At 44.7% G+C, this 17521-nt stretch overlaps 1 protein-coding gene across 4 annotated transcripts; it reads right to left on the minus strand.

The window, feature by feature from the left end:
- Positions 1-553: 553 nt before the first annotated feature.
- dclre1b (DNA cross-link repair 1B) lies at positions 554-16373 on the minus strand. Of its 4 annotated transcripts, none has more exons than XM_070858859.1 (5): positions 16269-16373; positions 13984-14199; positions 8354-8519; positions 4173-4355; positions 554-2296 (listed from the first exon to the last, which is right to left on the minus strand). In XM_070858859.1, exons 2-5 carry the CDS (start codon positions 14170-14172, stop codon positions 1032-1034), a joined length of 1803 nt encoding a protein of 600 aa, XP_070714960.1. In that variant the 5' UTR covers positions 14173-14199; positions 16269-16373; the 3' UTR covers positions 554-1031. The 4 variants fall into 4 exon arrangements, with proteins under 4 accessions (XP_070714960.1, XP_070714961.1, XP_070714962.1 ...); XM_070858860.1 differs by lacking the exon at positions 16269-16373 and adding an exon at positions 16054-16197; XM_070858861.1 differs by lacking the exon at positions 13984-14199.
- Positions 16374-17521: the final 1148 nt, after the last annotated feature.

Below are 17521 nucleotides of genomic sequence, written 5' to 3' on the forward strand. Positions count from 1 at the left end.
GAACATGTCTAATTGCTAAAGACTGATATAACTCACATATGGGGACATGAACAACCGAAGCAACCAACTGATCTCACATTGAAATTTACACTGTAATAGATCGCACAAAACAAGTACTTTGGCGCCTTCCTGCTAAACATTGTGAATTTACAGAACTCTAAGAGCTTCTCAATTTCATTAGTATTTTGATGCCAATACTCGGAGCACTGATTTAAAAAAGACATATAGCAAAGTGACCAAGGCTAGCTTTCACATTTTCAATGACATATAGCACCGAAAGAAAAAAATCTAGGACATTGACGTAGCTGACGTATTAACCCAGCCATTAGTCTTTTGACACAAAAGTCGTGAGAATAAGATTTCAATAAAACCAAGGGTAGTTGTGTGAAATTTACAATACAATTATAGATTTTTCATTTCCTATGTAGTGTGAAATACAAGTGGCTGCAGGTCGGACACTGGTGGTAGTAATGTTGGAAATAATTTAAGGTGACAAAATAAAGCTATCACACAAGAATCAGTTTGCACAACATAAAGTATATTAAAGTGCACTTGTTACAGTTTATTGGTACCAATACATTGAATACACCTAGTGGCAACACTGTCAATTATAATTACAGAGTAGCACTCTCGTCAGATATTTGGCTGCTGATCAAAATACTTGTTGATTACCATTACGCAATTGTGCGTTAATGAAGTCACATTTATCAGAGCAGTTCCATTGATGATGAATGGGTTTTAAAAACCAGGATTTGTCAACGCGAGTGGAAGGTTGCAATACTTTCTTGGAAAATTTGTCAGTTTGGAAATACTGAACTTCACTGCATTTGTTGATACATTTCAGAAGTTAGATTTACAACACCAACCACCACAAACTATTGGTAAGTACGCAGGAGTTGTGCTAACACCATGGGCAATTGGGAATGAGAATAAAAGCCCTTTCAGAAAGCCCCAAGTCACAGTGATTGCTGGTAAAATAGTATACACTCATTTCAGACCAATTATCTTTATACTGTTGCTGTTACAGCAGCCTAACCCAATGTGCTTTTCACAAGTATTTTATTCCTCTTCTTAAAATATTGTTCAACAACAGCATCAAAGGATTTCAGACTGGCAGAACACTGACTCTGGCCTGGAGATACACAGTATTCACCAGTTAAACTCTGTTTAATTTTACAGGTCCTACTAACAGATGCAATGGCAACTGATTCAGCTTCTTCAAACTCATGTTGCTCTGCATTTTCTTGTCTCTCAGAAATATCTGGCGACAAACAAGACACAGTTGCTGTCAACGACATGTTTACTTTCCTAGCTGGCAGTAGTGGTAGCCTGGAGAACTTCTGGAAGGCTGGACTGCTGTTTCTAGTTAATTGCCTTTCGAAATGGTGACGTGGAGATTTCCCACCATGACATGACTCCAGCAATGGAGTCTGTCTTGCCTTTATATGTACTGGTACGCCTGACAAAGGCACCTTGGATTTCTGTCCTATGAGCAAGGGAACTTTGCTTTTCCGGTTTGATGATACTTGTACTTTGTTAGTATTATTTTTTGCACAAAATATATCCTTATTATCAGAACTCTGCCCTTCTATACTCAGATTGTTGTCTTCATTCTGGTCTTGCTGGACCCGCTTTTGTGGCACCTGTATTTTGTCGGTATTCATTTTTTCACAAAATACCTCATTACTGTCAGAACGTGGCTCTTCTATTTCCAGACTGTTGGCTCCAGTGCAGTCTTGCCGTCCCTTCTCTGGTGACTCAAACACTACACCCTTAGGAATATCCAGAGCTCTTATTCGTACATACTGATGAAGCAGCACTTCACTACATTTTGCATTATTCTGCATACATCTTTCTACCGTTTCTGGAACTTGGATTTGCTTCGACTCATCAATTGGACTAAGGTACTGGCAGAAGTACGCCTCGCATGCCTTACTTTTCACTACAGGGATAATTGCGCAGGGTTTGAGTCTGGCCACAAACTCTTGCAACTCCTGAAAGGAGGAGTGATCTGAATAGGGAACCACATGTATGTCTCTGTGCCAGACCTTCATTCTGCGGCTTGTGGGGATAATGGCAATCGTAGGGCACGTCTGATTCCATCTTGCCATGTTGAATCGATTAATCTCGTTCTGATCTACCACGTGGATTCTTCCAGCTCCCTCCTCTGAAGTGAAGACATCGCTCAATCCCAGCAGCTGAAACATCTGAAGTCTCCGAGGGCTCACCACAATCCAGGTTTTAAACGCCAGGGCCAGCTCTGTTAGTAAGGATTCTTTGCCCAAGTTATACAGACCTGTAATTACAGGTAGAACCCTGTCTCAGATACAATGTGCTCAAACAGTTCAAATCAAAAATGGGGAAATGGCAAAAGATAACAAAAGAAAGAAAATGGAAAAAAAAACTTGCATTTATACTTTACATTCTCAGGATGTCCTAAAGTGCTTCATAACCAATGAGGTGCTTTTTAAGTGTAGTCAGTGTTGTAATGTAGGAAACAAGACAGCCACAAACAGCAGTGAGATAACGATCAGATCTTCTGTTTCTGGTAGCTTGGAAGAAGGATAAATATCAGCCAGGACACCATGAGAACGCCCTAGCTCTCCTCCATGGCATCCTGCTGGGCCTTGATTTAATATCTCATCCAGAAGATGGCACCACTGACAGTGCAGCACTCCCTAGCCGAGATTATGTGCTCAAGTCTTTGGAATGGGGCTTGAAGTCATGACCTTCTGACTCAAAGGCAAGAGTGCTGCCGTTGAAAAGAATAAAAATCTGTTTCCACAATGTGTAATCTAGGAAAAGAACCCCTACAGCACCAACGTGGTATTTCCATTTCCCACACCATCCATTCCTATAGCATTTCTGAATGGAACTATCAATTTAGAGTCAACCAGTACTAAACTGTGGGCTATTTTCTCCCGTGGAGTAAACTATGGCTGGGAGCAATAGTAGCCAACTCTTACAACAGAGCGATGATTTCAGTCCATCGCAATAATTTCCTCTAAAACTAAAATCCTTCAATATTCTTCCACCTTCTGAAGGCAGCAAGTGTTGCTGGGAGACAGCTCTACAGGCACTGGATGCCCTCCAATACCTCACCCCAGTGGCCAATCGTCATGTGTGATCAGCATATCCACTGGCTATTCAACCACTGGAGCATCATGGCCAATCCCAATTCAATTCTCCACACATTCCAGATGTCCACACAGGCATTTTCCAGCTGAAGGTTATGAGTAGTAACCTTCCCTCACCCAAGCAAACCAAGGCCAATTAGAGAACAGCATTTTGGGGGAGATATTTTTAAAGTAGTAGCTTATCTTCTCCACATGCAATTCTTTCTAAACTGACCTGTTAACAGTTATACTTAGCTTTTATGCTGTTGAGAGCTGCCAATTGATGCCTGGAGACACCATTTCAATCAAGATGTTGTCAGTGATGTGCTGAGTCAGTGAGTGATTGGCCAACACATTAGTATCCTTTCCTTTCTGGATACTGATGTGGAGCAGACCTTTTACTTCCCAATCCAGTTCCGATCAAGTGCCGGTCCTTATTGACACAAGCCGAGTGTGACTCGCAGCCTTTACCCAATCAACAATAAAGGTGTAGCACAAGCCGAGAAACTAATAATTTCTCGCAGAAGACACAAGATCTTAATTATTCGTCAGCATCGGAGTGAATTAATACAAGTTCCCTCGTTACCTCTCGAAGATGGTGACACATGCCAGGCACAATTCCACAACTGGTCTCATCCACCCAGTACTGGCTACTCTTCTGGCAATTTTCTCAGCTGTGGACCGGCCCCCAGACAGTGCAAAGTGCTCAGGCTTACATTAAGAGCAGCCCTAGCCCGCATGTGTAACCCAAATTACCAGTGTAACAGCTCAGAAGGGAAGTGAAGATCCAATATGGAAAAATACACAATGAAAATGAGGATCTCTCTTCAATAGCCAGGAGATACTCTGGATTTTCTTTTATACATGAGAAATCCCATGATTGGTCTGTCCCATGTATGTATCCGGTGTCGATTCTATTCGCACACATACCTAAACTAAGGACCTAACACGTACCTCCAAGTTTCACCAACCATCCATATTCTACATTTAGTGAGCACAACAATGGCTCCAGAAAAGGGACCGAGTTCTGTAAAGCGGCAGTTACCATGTTCTTACCAATTACTACATTGTGTTCTGGGTGAATGTTGATTATGTCTTTGATCTGTTCAGTAGCTTCTTGACGAGGAGGCACCACAGACTCAGGATCACAGTTTGTATTGTCCAGATATAGGATATCTATCCTTTTTTCTGTGTTCAATGGCGGGTGGCTAAACATGGTGGGTGTGTATCGGAAATCCGCTGTAAAAAAATCAAACCAAAATCTCCATTAATATCCTTCCATTTTGGCTGATTTTCAGCATCTCTTGGTTGTTCTGCATTACTCACATATCTTGGTTTAAATACAAAATAGCTTTAAGAAAACAGAGATTGGCATTTTTCTCTGGATAATCAGAAAGTTCCATTAAATGTACAAATCATCGGTTGGGCTGCAGTTAGAATATTGTGTCCTGTGTTGGCCACCTTACTTTAGGAACGCTCCAAACAGCGACCTGGGTTTTGATGATGTCACCCAGTCGCCCACCTCAAAATCGTCGCAAACTTGGAACGGCTCGCGCTGGAAGTTATACTGGTATGCTCGTTTATCGGAGGTTTAGAGGGGACGAGAGGAATTTTTTTCACTGCCTGAAAGAGTGGTAGAGTCACAAACCCTCACCATATTTAAAAAGTACTTGGATATGCACTTGAAGTGTCGTAACCTACAAGGCTATGGCCCAAGGCTGGATAGATCTTTGTCCAGCGGCACAGACACGATGGGCCGAAATGAATGAATGAATGACTTAGATTTATACAACGCCCTTCACGACCACCGATGTCTCAAAGCGCTTTACAGCCAATGAAGTACTTTTTGAAGAGTACTCCCAGTTGTAATGTAGGGAATGGCTTCCTTGCGTGCTGTAAATTTCTATAATTACATGATTCAATTCGCCCGCCTTCTCCATTCTCCCACTGTTTGAAGCGTGGGCAGGAACATCGGCGGGGCCAAGGTACAGCGAAGGAGCGGGAAGGTCGGGGTGGATGAGCGGCAAGAGATTGTGGTGGAGGTGCAGTGAATGTTTTGTATCAGAGGAGCGGCAAGAGATTGTGACGGAGATGCGGTGAGAGATCATGGTGGTGGTGCGAATGTTTGTGGCGGAGGAGTGGCAAGAGATCGTGGCGGAGGTGCGGCAAATGAGCGCAAAGGAGCAGCACGGGTCAGCCCACACTGCGATATGTGTGCGCACTCGGTCCGTGCAGCAGAGCAGGTCTCCAGTCGTCCTGGTTAATCCTTGCCACTGGATAAAGGCCTAGCTCTGTCAAGCCCGTGTGGTGACTGATATGCAATGGCCACCATACGTTAAAAAAAAATCCACGCACAGGCATCTTCCACCCCTTCATTTGGAGTTCAGGACTGGAGTATCAGTCCTTCATTGAAACATCTGTGAACTCATCCCTTTTGGTGTGAAAGCAAGTCATCCTCGTTTGAGGGACCGCCTATGATGATGACCTTAGGAAGGATGTCAGTGCAATGGGGAGGATGCCAAGGAAATTACAGAGGTGATGCCAGGATTGGAGACTTGGGTTATAAGCATAGACAAGATCAAAACAAAGATTGTGAAGGTGTGATCTAATAGAGCTGTTAAAAATCAGGAAAAGCTATTTCCACTGGCTGGCGAGTTGGTAATTAAAGGGCATAAATTAAAAGGACTAAAGAACAAAGGGAGAGACTAAGATTTTTTGGGGTTATATACACAGGACTGTACAGTGGTGGAAATAGAAACTATAAAAGCTTTTCAAATGGATGTGGATTACTACTTAAATAAAGAAAAACTGAGTGACAGTAGGAAACATCCTAGGGATCATTTGTGACAATATTTCACTCTGACCTATTTACCCAATGGAAGGCAAAATAACAGCGACCAGTATTCGTTTTAATGTAAATTTCACCTCCCTCCTGTCTTCCTCATCCGACCTCACTGACTCGTGCCCAGGTATTTTTGTGACGGGAATTGGCTGTCTTTTGGTTCTTTGCCCATTTGGCCATACCCTGTGTCAGTCCAGGCAGTGAATGCCACCAGACTGTTCGACCATGAAGGGCATCAGAGACGAGTCAAATCCTGTTCTCAACTAACATTCTCACACACACACACACACACACACTTTCCTGCAGGGATCACTAAGTAGCGACCAGAAGGTGGGGTTGGGGGGATGCGGCGGGGATGTCAGATTCTCCCCGACCCAGTCCAAGGGCAAAGGCCAGTTATAGAACTTCAACAGCCAGGCTGGTTGTGATCAGCTAACTGAGCACAAACTGAGGGTTGAGCATATGACACAGTAAGCAATGCAGTGGGTGGAGCTCCTGGAATGCAAAAGAATGCATTAATGAGTGGCGAGTCTACATTTTTAAGAGAAGTTGCAGGGCACTGTAATCCATTTAGGGTAACTGCAGACATTTTTTTTTCCATCTTGCTCGAAGTTTCTAACAGAAAATCTGTAATCGTATACCATGACTCATATATATGACTGCTTGAATCAATATTCCAGCAGTGCTGGAAAATTCGATTCACCAGCTCGACAGGGCCCGGTTACATTCTAGCTGCAGTGAACTGAAAAGGATTTCTTGCAAGTAACGGTTTATCTCTCCAATTTCCAGTCCTTTGTTGTTAATGCCTCTGCTTTCCAGCTGCAACCCTTTCTCTGCAGCACGCTCCAATCCCGTCCTGTCCAGCTCTGCCAAGGGTGTATTTTACTTACTTTTAAAGGATTTATTCAAGATGAAAGTTCAAGTTACTTTTTTTTATTTTGGCACACAGAGAAGCTAAGCTAGGCAGCTTCAAAAAAAATCCTTTCATGGAAAGTAGTATTTTCTAGTCCTGCTGGGATGAAGAAGATGATTGGAATTTTCATTTTAGTTTAAGGGCTAATGGAGCAGTATACCATGCCCTTGTGTTTGGCCAAACTGAACAAGTTCCGAGCTAAAAGGGAGTGGTCATTCGGATACTTTGTTTGCACACTCCAATAAAGGCCTTCTCTCAACTTAAATCAATATAGTACATAAGAACATAAGAATGAGGAACAGGAGTAGGCCATCTAACCCCTCGAGCCTGCTCCGCCACTCAACATGATCATGGCTGATCTGGCCGTGGACTCAGCTCCACTTACCCGCCCGCTCCCCATAACCCTTAATTCCCTTACTGGTTAAAAATCTATCTATCTGTGATTTGAATACATTCAATGAGCTAGCCTCAACTGCTTCCTTGGGCAGAGAATTCCACAGGATTCACAACCCTCTGGGAGAAGAAATTCCTTCTCAACTAAATTGACTCCCCCGTATTTTGAGGCCATGCCCCCTAGTTCTAGTCTCCCCAACCAGTGGAAACAACCTATCTGCCTCTATCTTGTCTATCCCTTTCATTATTTTAAATGTTTCTATGTGGTAGTATATAATAGTAATATTTAATTTTGCAGAAGATAGAACTTCACATATTTTTTTTGATCAATGCCATCACTGAATATAGCTTAGAGAGGGATTTGAGCCTCCATTCCTTCCTTTTGTCATCACTGCTACAATCATCAGCAAACTCAGTAGAGCAAAGATCCAATCTTTAGCTCCTTAATCCAATTTATTTTCTCAAGGCACTGATTCCTGATAGGGTATGGCACTGTAGTCCTCCAATGCCTCACCAAAGTGGTCATTCTGCATGACTGAATCTAGGCATTCGGTGTCAGCTGGCTATTTGACCGTGCAGGGCATCACAGCTGAGTGTGATCCTGTCCTCAGGTAATGTCTACACTTTTAGCAGGAACTATTAGACAGCAACGTGAAGTAGGAACCACCGGTGATGTTTCCCTTCCCTGATCCAAGGGTCCGAAGCAAATTGTAGCCCCACTATTGATGCCTTACCCGAGATCAACTACCACAACACAGATCAAAGATTAAACTCTGGGATCTCTTGCTCTGTGTGGCTCAATCTCTCACAGTGATGTGATTGCCCACAAAGGGAAGGGCTGGAGAGGCCACTGGCATTTCCCATCATAGAGTATTTTACATGTTCGTACAGGACACTAGAACACATATCAGGTCCATTACTGTAGGTCAGTAACACCGGATATTCATTATAAAGCTTGGGTAATGTAGGAGCAGCAAATATCTTACAAAAGCACACCTCGTTTTTCAACTGATGCAACTGTAAATAATTTACAACAAACTTGATGGATAATCACTACATACAGTTCAAAAGTAAAATTATCTGCCATACCTGTGTATAGAACTGTGCCAAAATAGCCCTCAAACAGAAACATGACAGAGCCAGGACAGTGATTGCTGTCGATCAATGTCACAGTCATGGTCTCTTTTCCAACATCATCAAGATGCAAGAGGTGGTTCTCTCCTATCTCCAACGGGTGGATCCATATTTCATCCACCTGACCAAAATAAAAAACAAACTGACATATTGGAGACACATAAACCGATTATAATCAAACTAGCCTTTTCTCCACATTATGGGCCCAAAATTGCCCAGGAGTGGCTCCGCTATTTTTGGAACAACTTGATTTTTCTGAAGTATCTTAAAAATCCCCATTTTGCACATTCAATTTGCGCCAGATTAAGTGAGTTAGTTAGGATTTTTTTTTGTTTAGTTTAGTTTTTTTCTAAAGGGGGCATTACCAGCCATCTACGGCAGTTTTAGCCATTTAAGCTAATAGTTGCTCCAAACTAACTTAGGCCAGCGTATGTGGCCATTTGTGGCCGCACAGAAAACCCTTGCGGAGAGTTAAGAAATCAGCGCAGGTAGGTACATTCTAAAGCACCAAGACTTACAAAGCACAAAAATAAGCATTGAATAACAAATAAAAAATAGAAGGAAGTGGAGAGGCCCTGCACCTAAAGCACCAAGACTTACAAAGCACTCAACAAAGCACAAAAAGTAATAAGCAATCAATATCAAATACAAAATAGAAGTCCAACCTTCATCTGGCCACTCGGCCAGGGATAGGGGCGGGACGACCAGAGACCACTCAGCCAGGGATAGGGATGGCAACTGCGAGCATCGGGTCCCTCTCACAGGCTGCAGGACATGCTGGGGGCAAGGAGCTACTGCGCATCCACACACACCAACGCGCATGTGCAGACATCCCGGCACTGTTTTCAGCGCCGGGACGCTGGCTCCGCCCCCAACCTACTGGCCACGCTATGCCACCACCGAGGAGAGGACGGACAGCGGCCAAAGTCAGGAGGAAGATTTGCGGCATGCTTGGAGGCAGACAAAAGCGGCGCACCTCGGGTGAGTGTGCCAAAAATCGGCAGGGGCTAATTTTGAGCACATTAAAACCACAATTACGATCTTCTTGAATGGTGGAGCATGCTCGATGGGCCAAATGGCCTACTCTGCTATTTAAGAAGATAAGAAACATAAGAAATAGGAGCAGGTGTAGGCCATATGGCTCCTCAAGCCTGCTCCGCCATTTAATACGATCATGGCTGATCCGATCATGGACTCAGGTCCACTTCCCTGCCCACTCCCCATAAACCCTTATTACCTTATCGGTTAACAAAACTATCTATCTCTGTCTTAAATTTATTCAATGACCCAGCTTCCACAGCTCTCTGAGGCAGCGAATTCCACAGATTTACAACCCTCAGAGAAGAAATTCTTTCTCAGCTCAGTTTTAAATGGGCGGCCCCTTATTATAAGATCATGCCCTCTAGTTCTAGTCTCCCCCATCGGTGGAAACATCCTCTCTGCATCCACCTTGTCAAGCCCCCTCATAATCTTATATGTTTCGATAAAATCATCTCTCATTCTTCTGAATTCCAATGAGTAGAGGCCCAACCTACTCAACCTTTCCTCATAAGTCAACCCCTCATTTCTGGAATCAACCTAGTGAACCTTCTCTGAACTGCCTCCAAAGCAAGTATATGGAAACCAAAACTGCACGAAGTATTACAGGTGTGGCCTCACCAATACCCTGTATAACTGTAGCAAGACTTCCCTGTTTTTATACTCCATCCCCTTTGCAATAAAGGCCAAGATTCCATTTGCCTTCCTGAACCTGCATACTAACCTTTTGTGTTTCATGCACCAGGATCTCCAGGTCCCACTGTACTGCAGCAATTTGCAATTTTTCTCCATTTAAATAATAACTTGTTCTTCGATTTTTTTTTTGCCGAAGTGCATAACCTCACACTTTCCAATATTATACTCCATCTGCCAAATTTTTGCCCATTCATTTAGCCTGTCTATGTCCTTTTGTAGGTTTTTTGTGTCCTCCTCACACATTGCTTTTCCTCCCATCTTTGTATCATCAGCAAACTTGGCTACGTTACACTCGGTCCCTTAATTCAAGTCGTTAATATAGATTGTAAATAGTTGGGGTCCCAGCACTGATCCCTGCGGCACCCCACTAGTTACTGATTGCCAACCCCGAGAATGAACCATTTATCCTGACTCTCTGTTTTCTGTTCGTTACCCAATCCTCTATCCATGCTAATATATTACCCTCAACCCCAAGAACTTTTATTTTGTGCAGTAACCTTTTATGTGGCACCTTATCAAATGCCTTCTGCAAGTCCAAATACACCACATCCACTGGTTCCCCTTTATCCACCTTGTTTGCTACATTCTCAAAGAATTCCAGCAAATTTGCCAAACATGACTTCCCCTTCATAAATCCATGCTGACTCTGCCTGACTGAATTATGCTTTTCCAAATGTCCTGCTACAGCTTCTTTAGTAATGGACATTTTCCCAACCACAAATGTTAGGCTAACTGGTCTATAGTTTCCTGCTTTTTGTCTGCTTTCTTTTTTAAATAGGGATGTTACATTTGCAGTTTTCCAATCTGCTGGGACCTTCCCAGAATCCAGGGAATTTTGGAAAATTACAACCAATGCATCCACTATCCCTGCTACTATTTCTCTTGATGCAAGCCATCAGGTCCAGCAGATTTATCCGCCTTTAGTCCCATTATCTTACTGAGTACCATTTCTTATGTTCTTATGTTGAGCACAGGCAGTAGAAGTTTCTAGATGGTGGAAGCCAGGATGAGAGCATTTGAGTAATTGACCCTCAAAGTAATACAGACACAGCTCTTGTATGAACGAGGAAGAGGTAGTGACAGACAATAGATAGCAATGTCCCAAAGGTATAAGGCAGCGGTCTTGATGATGAAATGGACATGGGAAGAAAACTCAACTCAGAATCAAGCTGCTGACCCAGGTTCTGCATTAGTTGCTTAGCCCAAAGTAGTAGTCAGGAAAGTTGATGAAGTTACGAGCAGGGGCATGCAGGAGCCAAAATGAATAGCTGTGGTTTGTCTGCATTAAGCTGCAGAAAATGTTGACTCATCTAAGACTTAATGTCAGTCAGGCTGCACAAAGTCACACAGCAGCCTTGGAATCAAGAGAGATGGAGCAGTGATAAAGCTGTGTATCACCAGGACCCTGCATCCATTAGAGGAGGGGACCAAGTTGGACCCTTGGTCCTGAACAAGCATAAACACAACCAGGAGAGAGCAGCGCCGCAAAGGTGGACCGTCAGGGAGAGACTTTGGAGAAAGACAGAATGAATGACAGAGTCAACACCAGCACGCAAGATGATGAAAGACAATCACAAAAAATATGGCTTTGATACAGCCCACACTGTGTTGTGGTCGGGAAGGAAATTAGATTGCAAGGTCTCAAATCTAAGAGAGGTGGCCAACTAATTGTGAAGCACCATGTGCTAGCAGATGGCAGGAACATTTGGGATAGAGTGGTAATCAGAGGGGGAATGGGATTTAAGGTGTTTTGAGGGCGTGTCAACAGATGTTTTGAGGGATGGTGCCAGAGGTTAGAAATAGGCTGAGGGGGAAAGCTGTGCTACAGGAGCTGAGAGGGAAGGGATCAAGTCAGCAAGTGGCAAATTTCATGGACAAGGTGAGTTTATTAAGGAGGAAGATGGAAGAAAAACTATACAATAATGATGCATTGGTAGAAGAGGCGAGGGATTGGAGCCGAGGTAGAAGGACCAGCAGAGTAGACGGACAGAAGTAGAGACACTAATGCAAATAGCTTTGATTTTTGACAAAGTCTAGATGCTCCTCATATTCATAATATGAAGATAGAAAGGAGGGAAGAGACAGATAAGGAAAGAGGTCATTTTTGGTAGTGGACACTAGGAGTTTAGAAATGCTTCTAATAATCCAAGATAATTTTGCAGTAATAGATGCATTTAGCCAGGAAGAGAGTGCGCAACAGTAAACCAGGAAGAGTTCAAGCCCGATCGAGCAGTAGATTACTCGGCAGCTCACAAGCCAGGGACGTTTGAGCTTAGAACCAGGTGTGGTGGTTTTACCGGGGAGCGACAGGTGAGAGACACTAGGATCTAGTGGTGATAAGGGCATTAGCAATGGAGCCTAGGCTGTTATAGAGATTAATAAAGTTGTAAATTTTAGTCAATGGTAGGCCAGAGAAGCATTTGAGGGGTTGGGGAAAGGGGTAGTTTTTTTTTAAAAAGGGTGCAAAATAGGGTTTGGCTGTGAGGAGAATGTGTACGGAGGAAAGGCAAAGTAGTCTGAGTGAAATCTATCAGTGACAGCGATCTGGACAGTCTTTAAGACCTGTGTGATAACGAGTTCGGGGGTGGCCATGCATGTAGATGGGGAAGTCAATCTGGAGAGTGAAATTGAAGGCAGCAAGTTAGTGGTGGTAGGCAAGATGGAGTTTGAAATTAGTGAGGATAAGGAGCGACAGTGCAGAAATTGAGGGAGGACACAGAGGAGAATATTTTAGTGAGGTAAGCATCCACAATCCATATACTGTACAAACAGGCAAGGGGAATTTTGAAGAAGAGCTGGGCCCCGAGAATGAATGATGACATGTTGAAAAGTGGAAAAGAGCCAAAGATCTCGGGGAGGGGGGGATACGGAGCTAATGTGTCATGCTTGTGGCAATTTGGGTGTGGTGGAATGAGACACAAGGGGAATGAAAGATGGTGGGATGGGGAAGAACCGGCTTTGGTAATCAGAATCTCAGCAAGGCCTACAATGGAACCTGGAAAGCAGAGAAAGGAGCCCAGTGCAAGAGAAAGAGTAGTTGGGGCCTACATGAGATTTTGGGGACAAGGGGCATGAAGAAAGAATAGATGGGGTGGGTGGTAGGAGAGGAACACAGCAAGACAGGGACAGTACAGTAGACTAGTGGCAATGGAACTGAACGAACAGCCCAGGGATCTGAGATAACAATCCCGCCACAGCACACTGTGAAACTGAATTCAATAAATCTGGCCATTTATGGGCTAGCAACAGAAAATTACCATAAAAGCTGCTGGATTGTTGTAAAAATCCAACTGATTCACAAATGTTTTCAAGGAAAGGGAACCTGCCATCCCCACCTGGTCTGGTCCACATCTGACTAAAGTGCAACTCTGCGTGGTTGATTCTTAATGACCTCAGGGCAACTAGGGATGGGCAATAAAAACTGCCTGGCCACCCACATCCCAAGAATAAAGCATTTTAAAAAAAAAAGGAAAACAAAATGGAGGAGCTCAGGTCTGAGGCAGTAGCCATTTTGCACACACAGGTGGAACACGTGATTCTTTTCTTAAAATGAAAAACATCAGAATGCCTGTGTCTCTCGATAACTAATGTTGCATAAAGGGAAGTGCATTAACGGGCGGCTGTGAAACCTGTGATTTCTGAGAATGGAAGTTTAATAGATCATTTAGACATAGCTCGGCTGGGATCCTCTGCATTTGAACAGCTTGCCAATATTCACAGAGTTCACAGATATAGAACAGTTATTTGAGTGGCAAGCAACGCCTGTGGAATTATATCCCAGAATGGGCTACAATGTTTAGGACAGAAGAGAAAGAAGATAGATTATTTGAAAATGCCCACTTTTGCCTCACCTGAAACTTCCACTGCAACAACTTGGCAGTAACGGGAGAGCAGTATATGGGTCTGCTCCAGGTGGAGGACAGACCTGACGTATGATCACTGTGCAAGTGGGACAGGAAGAACAAACGGACACGGCTGCACTTCCGAATCTGCCAGAAATCCACAGCAAATGGAGTGTTTGGGATCAATGTTCCATTCATTTCTTGCTATCCCCAAACAGCCAGCACCTGCACAAGACAAGACACCTTAACTCCCAACACACTGTAAAAACAACTGAATTAACTTGTATTTACTCTTTTACAGAGCCAACATTTTGTGTTGGATCAACACGGATGAGACACAGGGCAGCCTTTCAGCCCAGTAATCTGGGTCGGATTCAACCCAGGAATCAGGAGGGCAGCAGGACAGCATGCGAACCCACTATGCTGTTCAATCGGCTCCTACATATCTATTATATATTAAAGTGCTGAGTAGGTCTCAAGATTCCATTTCAAAATGCAACGAAAAGCCTTTTGTCTGGCTCAGTCTATTTAAAAAAAAGTACGATGAATTTGTCAAAATGCATCTGCAGTACCAGTTATGCTTATAGGTAGCACTGTAAAAGGCCAATTTCCAGCTTAAATGTGTCGCAGTGACATTCCGCAGAAAAGTCGGAGTTCCTCGGCTGTGAAAACTTCAAAGCATTGGACCCTGTTGATTGATCCTTCCCTTGACCACACAAACTTTGCTACTGAGCTCTCCCCCACTCGCAGCACAAGTGTTACGCAGACAGCTGCAAAGATTGCCTCTCCCCCACTGCCACAATGTGCCAGAATGGGGTGGGACAATGTGAATCAGCAGCCCCCCTCTCACCAAACAGTCCTGGGACACCAAAGACAACATAGATTCCCATCGCACATCACTCTCCCAGCCTTCTGCAGTTGAGCTAGTTTCGAAAAGCCCCCTTACCCGGTTTCCTGAGCAGCATGGCCAGTGCCAATGACAATTTAAGTCCACATTCTCATTTTCTCAGTTCCCCCTCCCCCGCCCCCAGGGTATATTTTGGGGGCAGCTAGCCCAATTACAGTGCACAGCTACTTCACCCACTGAAAGTGTTGCTGGGACACCCAAGAAAATGTCAGATCCCATTCTGGTAAGTTTTTGCTGCAGTGCAGGTGGGGTGTGGCTCATGGGTGCTGAATGCCCACTAATGTGGTGGGGGACAGGGGGTGTGAGGGCTCAGAAAGAGAACGACAAATCAGGCAGGGTTCCTGCACTATCAAGTGACCCTTGCAGTAAAGTCCAAGCACGCAAGTGTCAAATGAAGACAGGCTTGGATTGGCTGCGATGCTTTCTAAGCTCACACACAGAGAACGGCTACTTATGTGGAGAGTGCTCAGCAGCAACGAGCCATCCCAATCAGTGGGCACAGCGTACCCATGATCCGCATCCCACCACTGACCATTCAGCACCCAGGAATCACATTCCACCAGTGTCTTCTCTGCACCCATGGACATAGAAGAACCAAAAGCGACATGAGTAAAAACTTTTTTTACACAGCGAGTGGCTATGATCTGGAATGCACTGCCTGAAAGGGTGGAGGAGGCAGATTCAATCGTGGCTTTCAAAAGGGAATTGGATAAGTACCTGAAGGAAAAACATTGCAGGGCTACAGGGGAAAGGGCAAGTGAGTGGGACTAGCTGAAGTGATCTTGCAGAGAACCAGCACGGACTCGATGGACCGAATGGCCTCCTTCTGTACTCTAATCATTACATGATTCTATGAACTGCCCCACCAGTGGCCAGTTTGTATTCTTGAGCTGCGCCCCACTCACAGCACTGTCCGCACTCCTGAATTGTACTCCATCTGTGTTCTCCCCACACATGAACAGGCCCCAACCAGTGGTCAGTCTGCACCCATGAGCCACACAGCAGCAGTGGGCACTCAGCACCCATAAACTGTAGTCTACCAGGGGGCGTTCCCCACCCATGAACCATACCCACAATTACACTCTCCCCACCCATGAACCATACCCACAATTACACTCTCCCCACCCATGAACCATACCCACAATTACACTCTCCCCACGCATGAACCGTACCTCATCCACGGGTGCTCCCCACCCATGAACCGTTCCCCACCCATGAACCATACCCCACCAGTGGGTGCTCCCCACCCATAAGGCAGCACATTGAGATGGATTCAGGTCGGTGACTGTCACCCCGGGGTAGGGGGCGGGGTTTCCAATCACGTGAATATTTGTTTTGAAGCCGAGTCCGGGAGACTCGGTTCGGTTTCCCGCTCAGTGCTACAAACCTTTTCAACCAAACGCACTCGCTTCTGAGCTCCCGCCTCTCGCTCACCGTCATTGGTTCTGACAGCAAACTTCCTCCATCAACTGCCACCGAGCCCGCGCTTGACCTTCTGTTTGATTGACACTCACTCGTGCGACCAATCAGAAGCCTTCAGGGCGGAAGTCCGGCAGTCGGCGCGCGCTTCCGCTGGGTGTTGCCAGCAGTGCTCCCTGCCACGGAGGACTTGGCCACAGCCGGTACTGCACTGGACTGAGGTTTAACGGCAGAAAGCCCTGCACTACTCCCAATCAGCCTATCAACAGTGGAGGGAAACTGATGAACTGCTGCACCACACCAAGGAATGTATGATGTTGACACTGTCTGTATTAAACAGTAAAATGTGCTGTTCTCCACAGGAACATCATTCAAATTTATCTACACAAAATTAATGCTGTTGGATTTTTAAAAAATTAATAAATAGAAATGTTGCCTCTCTGGTACCTGCCATCAACATAAGAACATAAGAACACAAGAATTAGGAACAGGAGTAGGCCATCTAGCCCCTCGAGCCTGCTCCGCCATTCAACAAGATCATGGCTGATCTGGCCGTGGACTCAGCTCCACTTACCCGTCCGCTCCCCATAACCCTTAATTCCCTTATTGGTTAAAAATCTATCTATCTGTGACTTGAATACATTCAATAAGCTAGCCTCAACTGCTTCCTTGGGCAGAGAATTCCACAGATTCACAACCCTCTGGGAGAAGAAATTCCTTCTCAACTCGATTTCAAATGGCTCCCCCGTATTTTGAGGCCATGCCCCCTAGGTCTAGTCTCCCCGAGCAGTGGAAACAACCTCTCTGCCTCTATCTTGTCTATCCCTTTCATTATTTTAAATGTTTCTATAAGATCACCCCTTATCCTTCTGAACTCCAACGAGTAAAGACCCAGTCTACTCAATCTATCATCATAAGGTAACCCCCTCATCTCCGGAATCAGCCTCGTGAATCGTCTCTGTACCCCTCCAAAGCTAGTATATCCTTCCTTAAGTAAGGTGACCAAAACTGCACGCAGTACTCCAGGTGCGGCCTCACCAATACCCTATAAAGTTGCAGAAGGACCTCCCTGCTTTTGTACTCCATCCCTCTCGCAATGAAGGCCAACATTCCATTCGCCTTCCTGATTACCTGCTGCACTTGCAAACTAATTTTTGGGGATTCATGCACAAGGACCCCCAGGTCCCTTTGCACCGCAGCATGTTGTAATTTCTCCCCATT

The sequence above is a fragment of the Pristiophorus japonicus genome, chromosome 17, assembly GCF_044704955.1.
Source record: "Pristiophorus japonicus isolate sPriJap1 chromosome 17, sPriJap1.hap1, whole genome shotgun sequence".
NCBI classification, from domain to species: Eukaryota; Metazoa; Chordata; class Chondrichthyes; family Pristiophoridae; genus Pristiophorus; species Pristiophorus japonicus.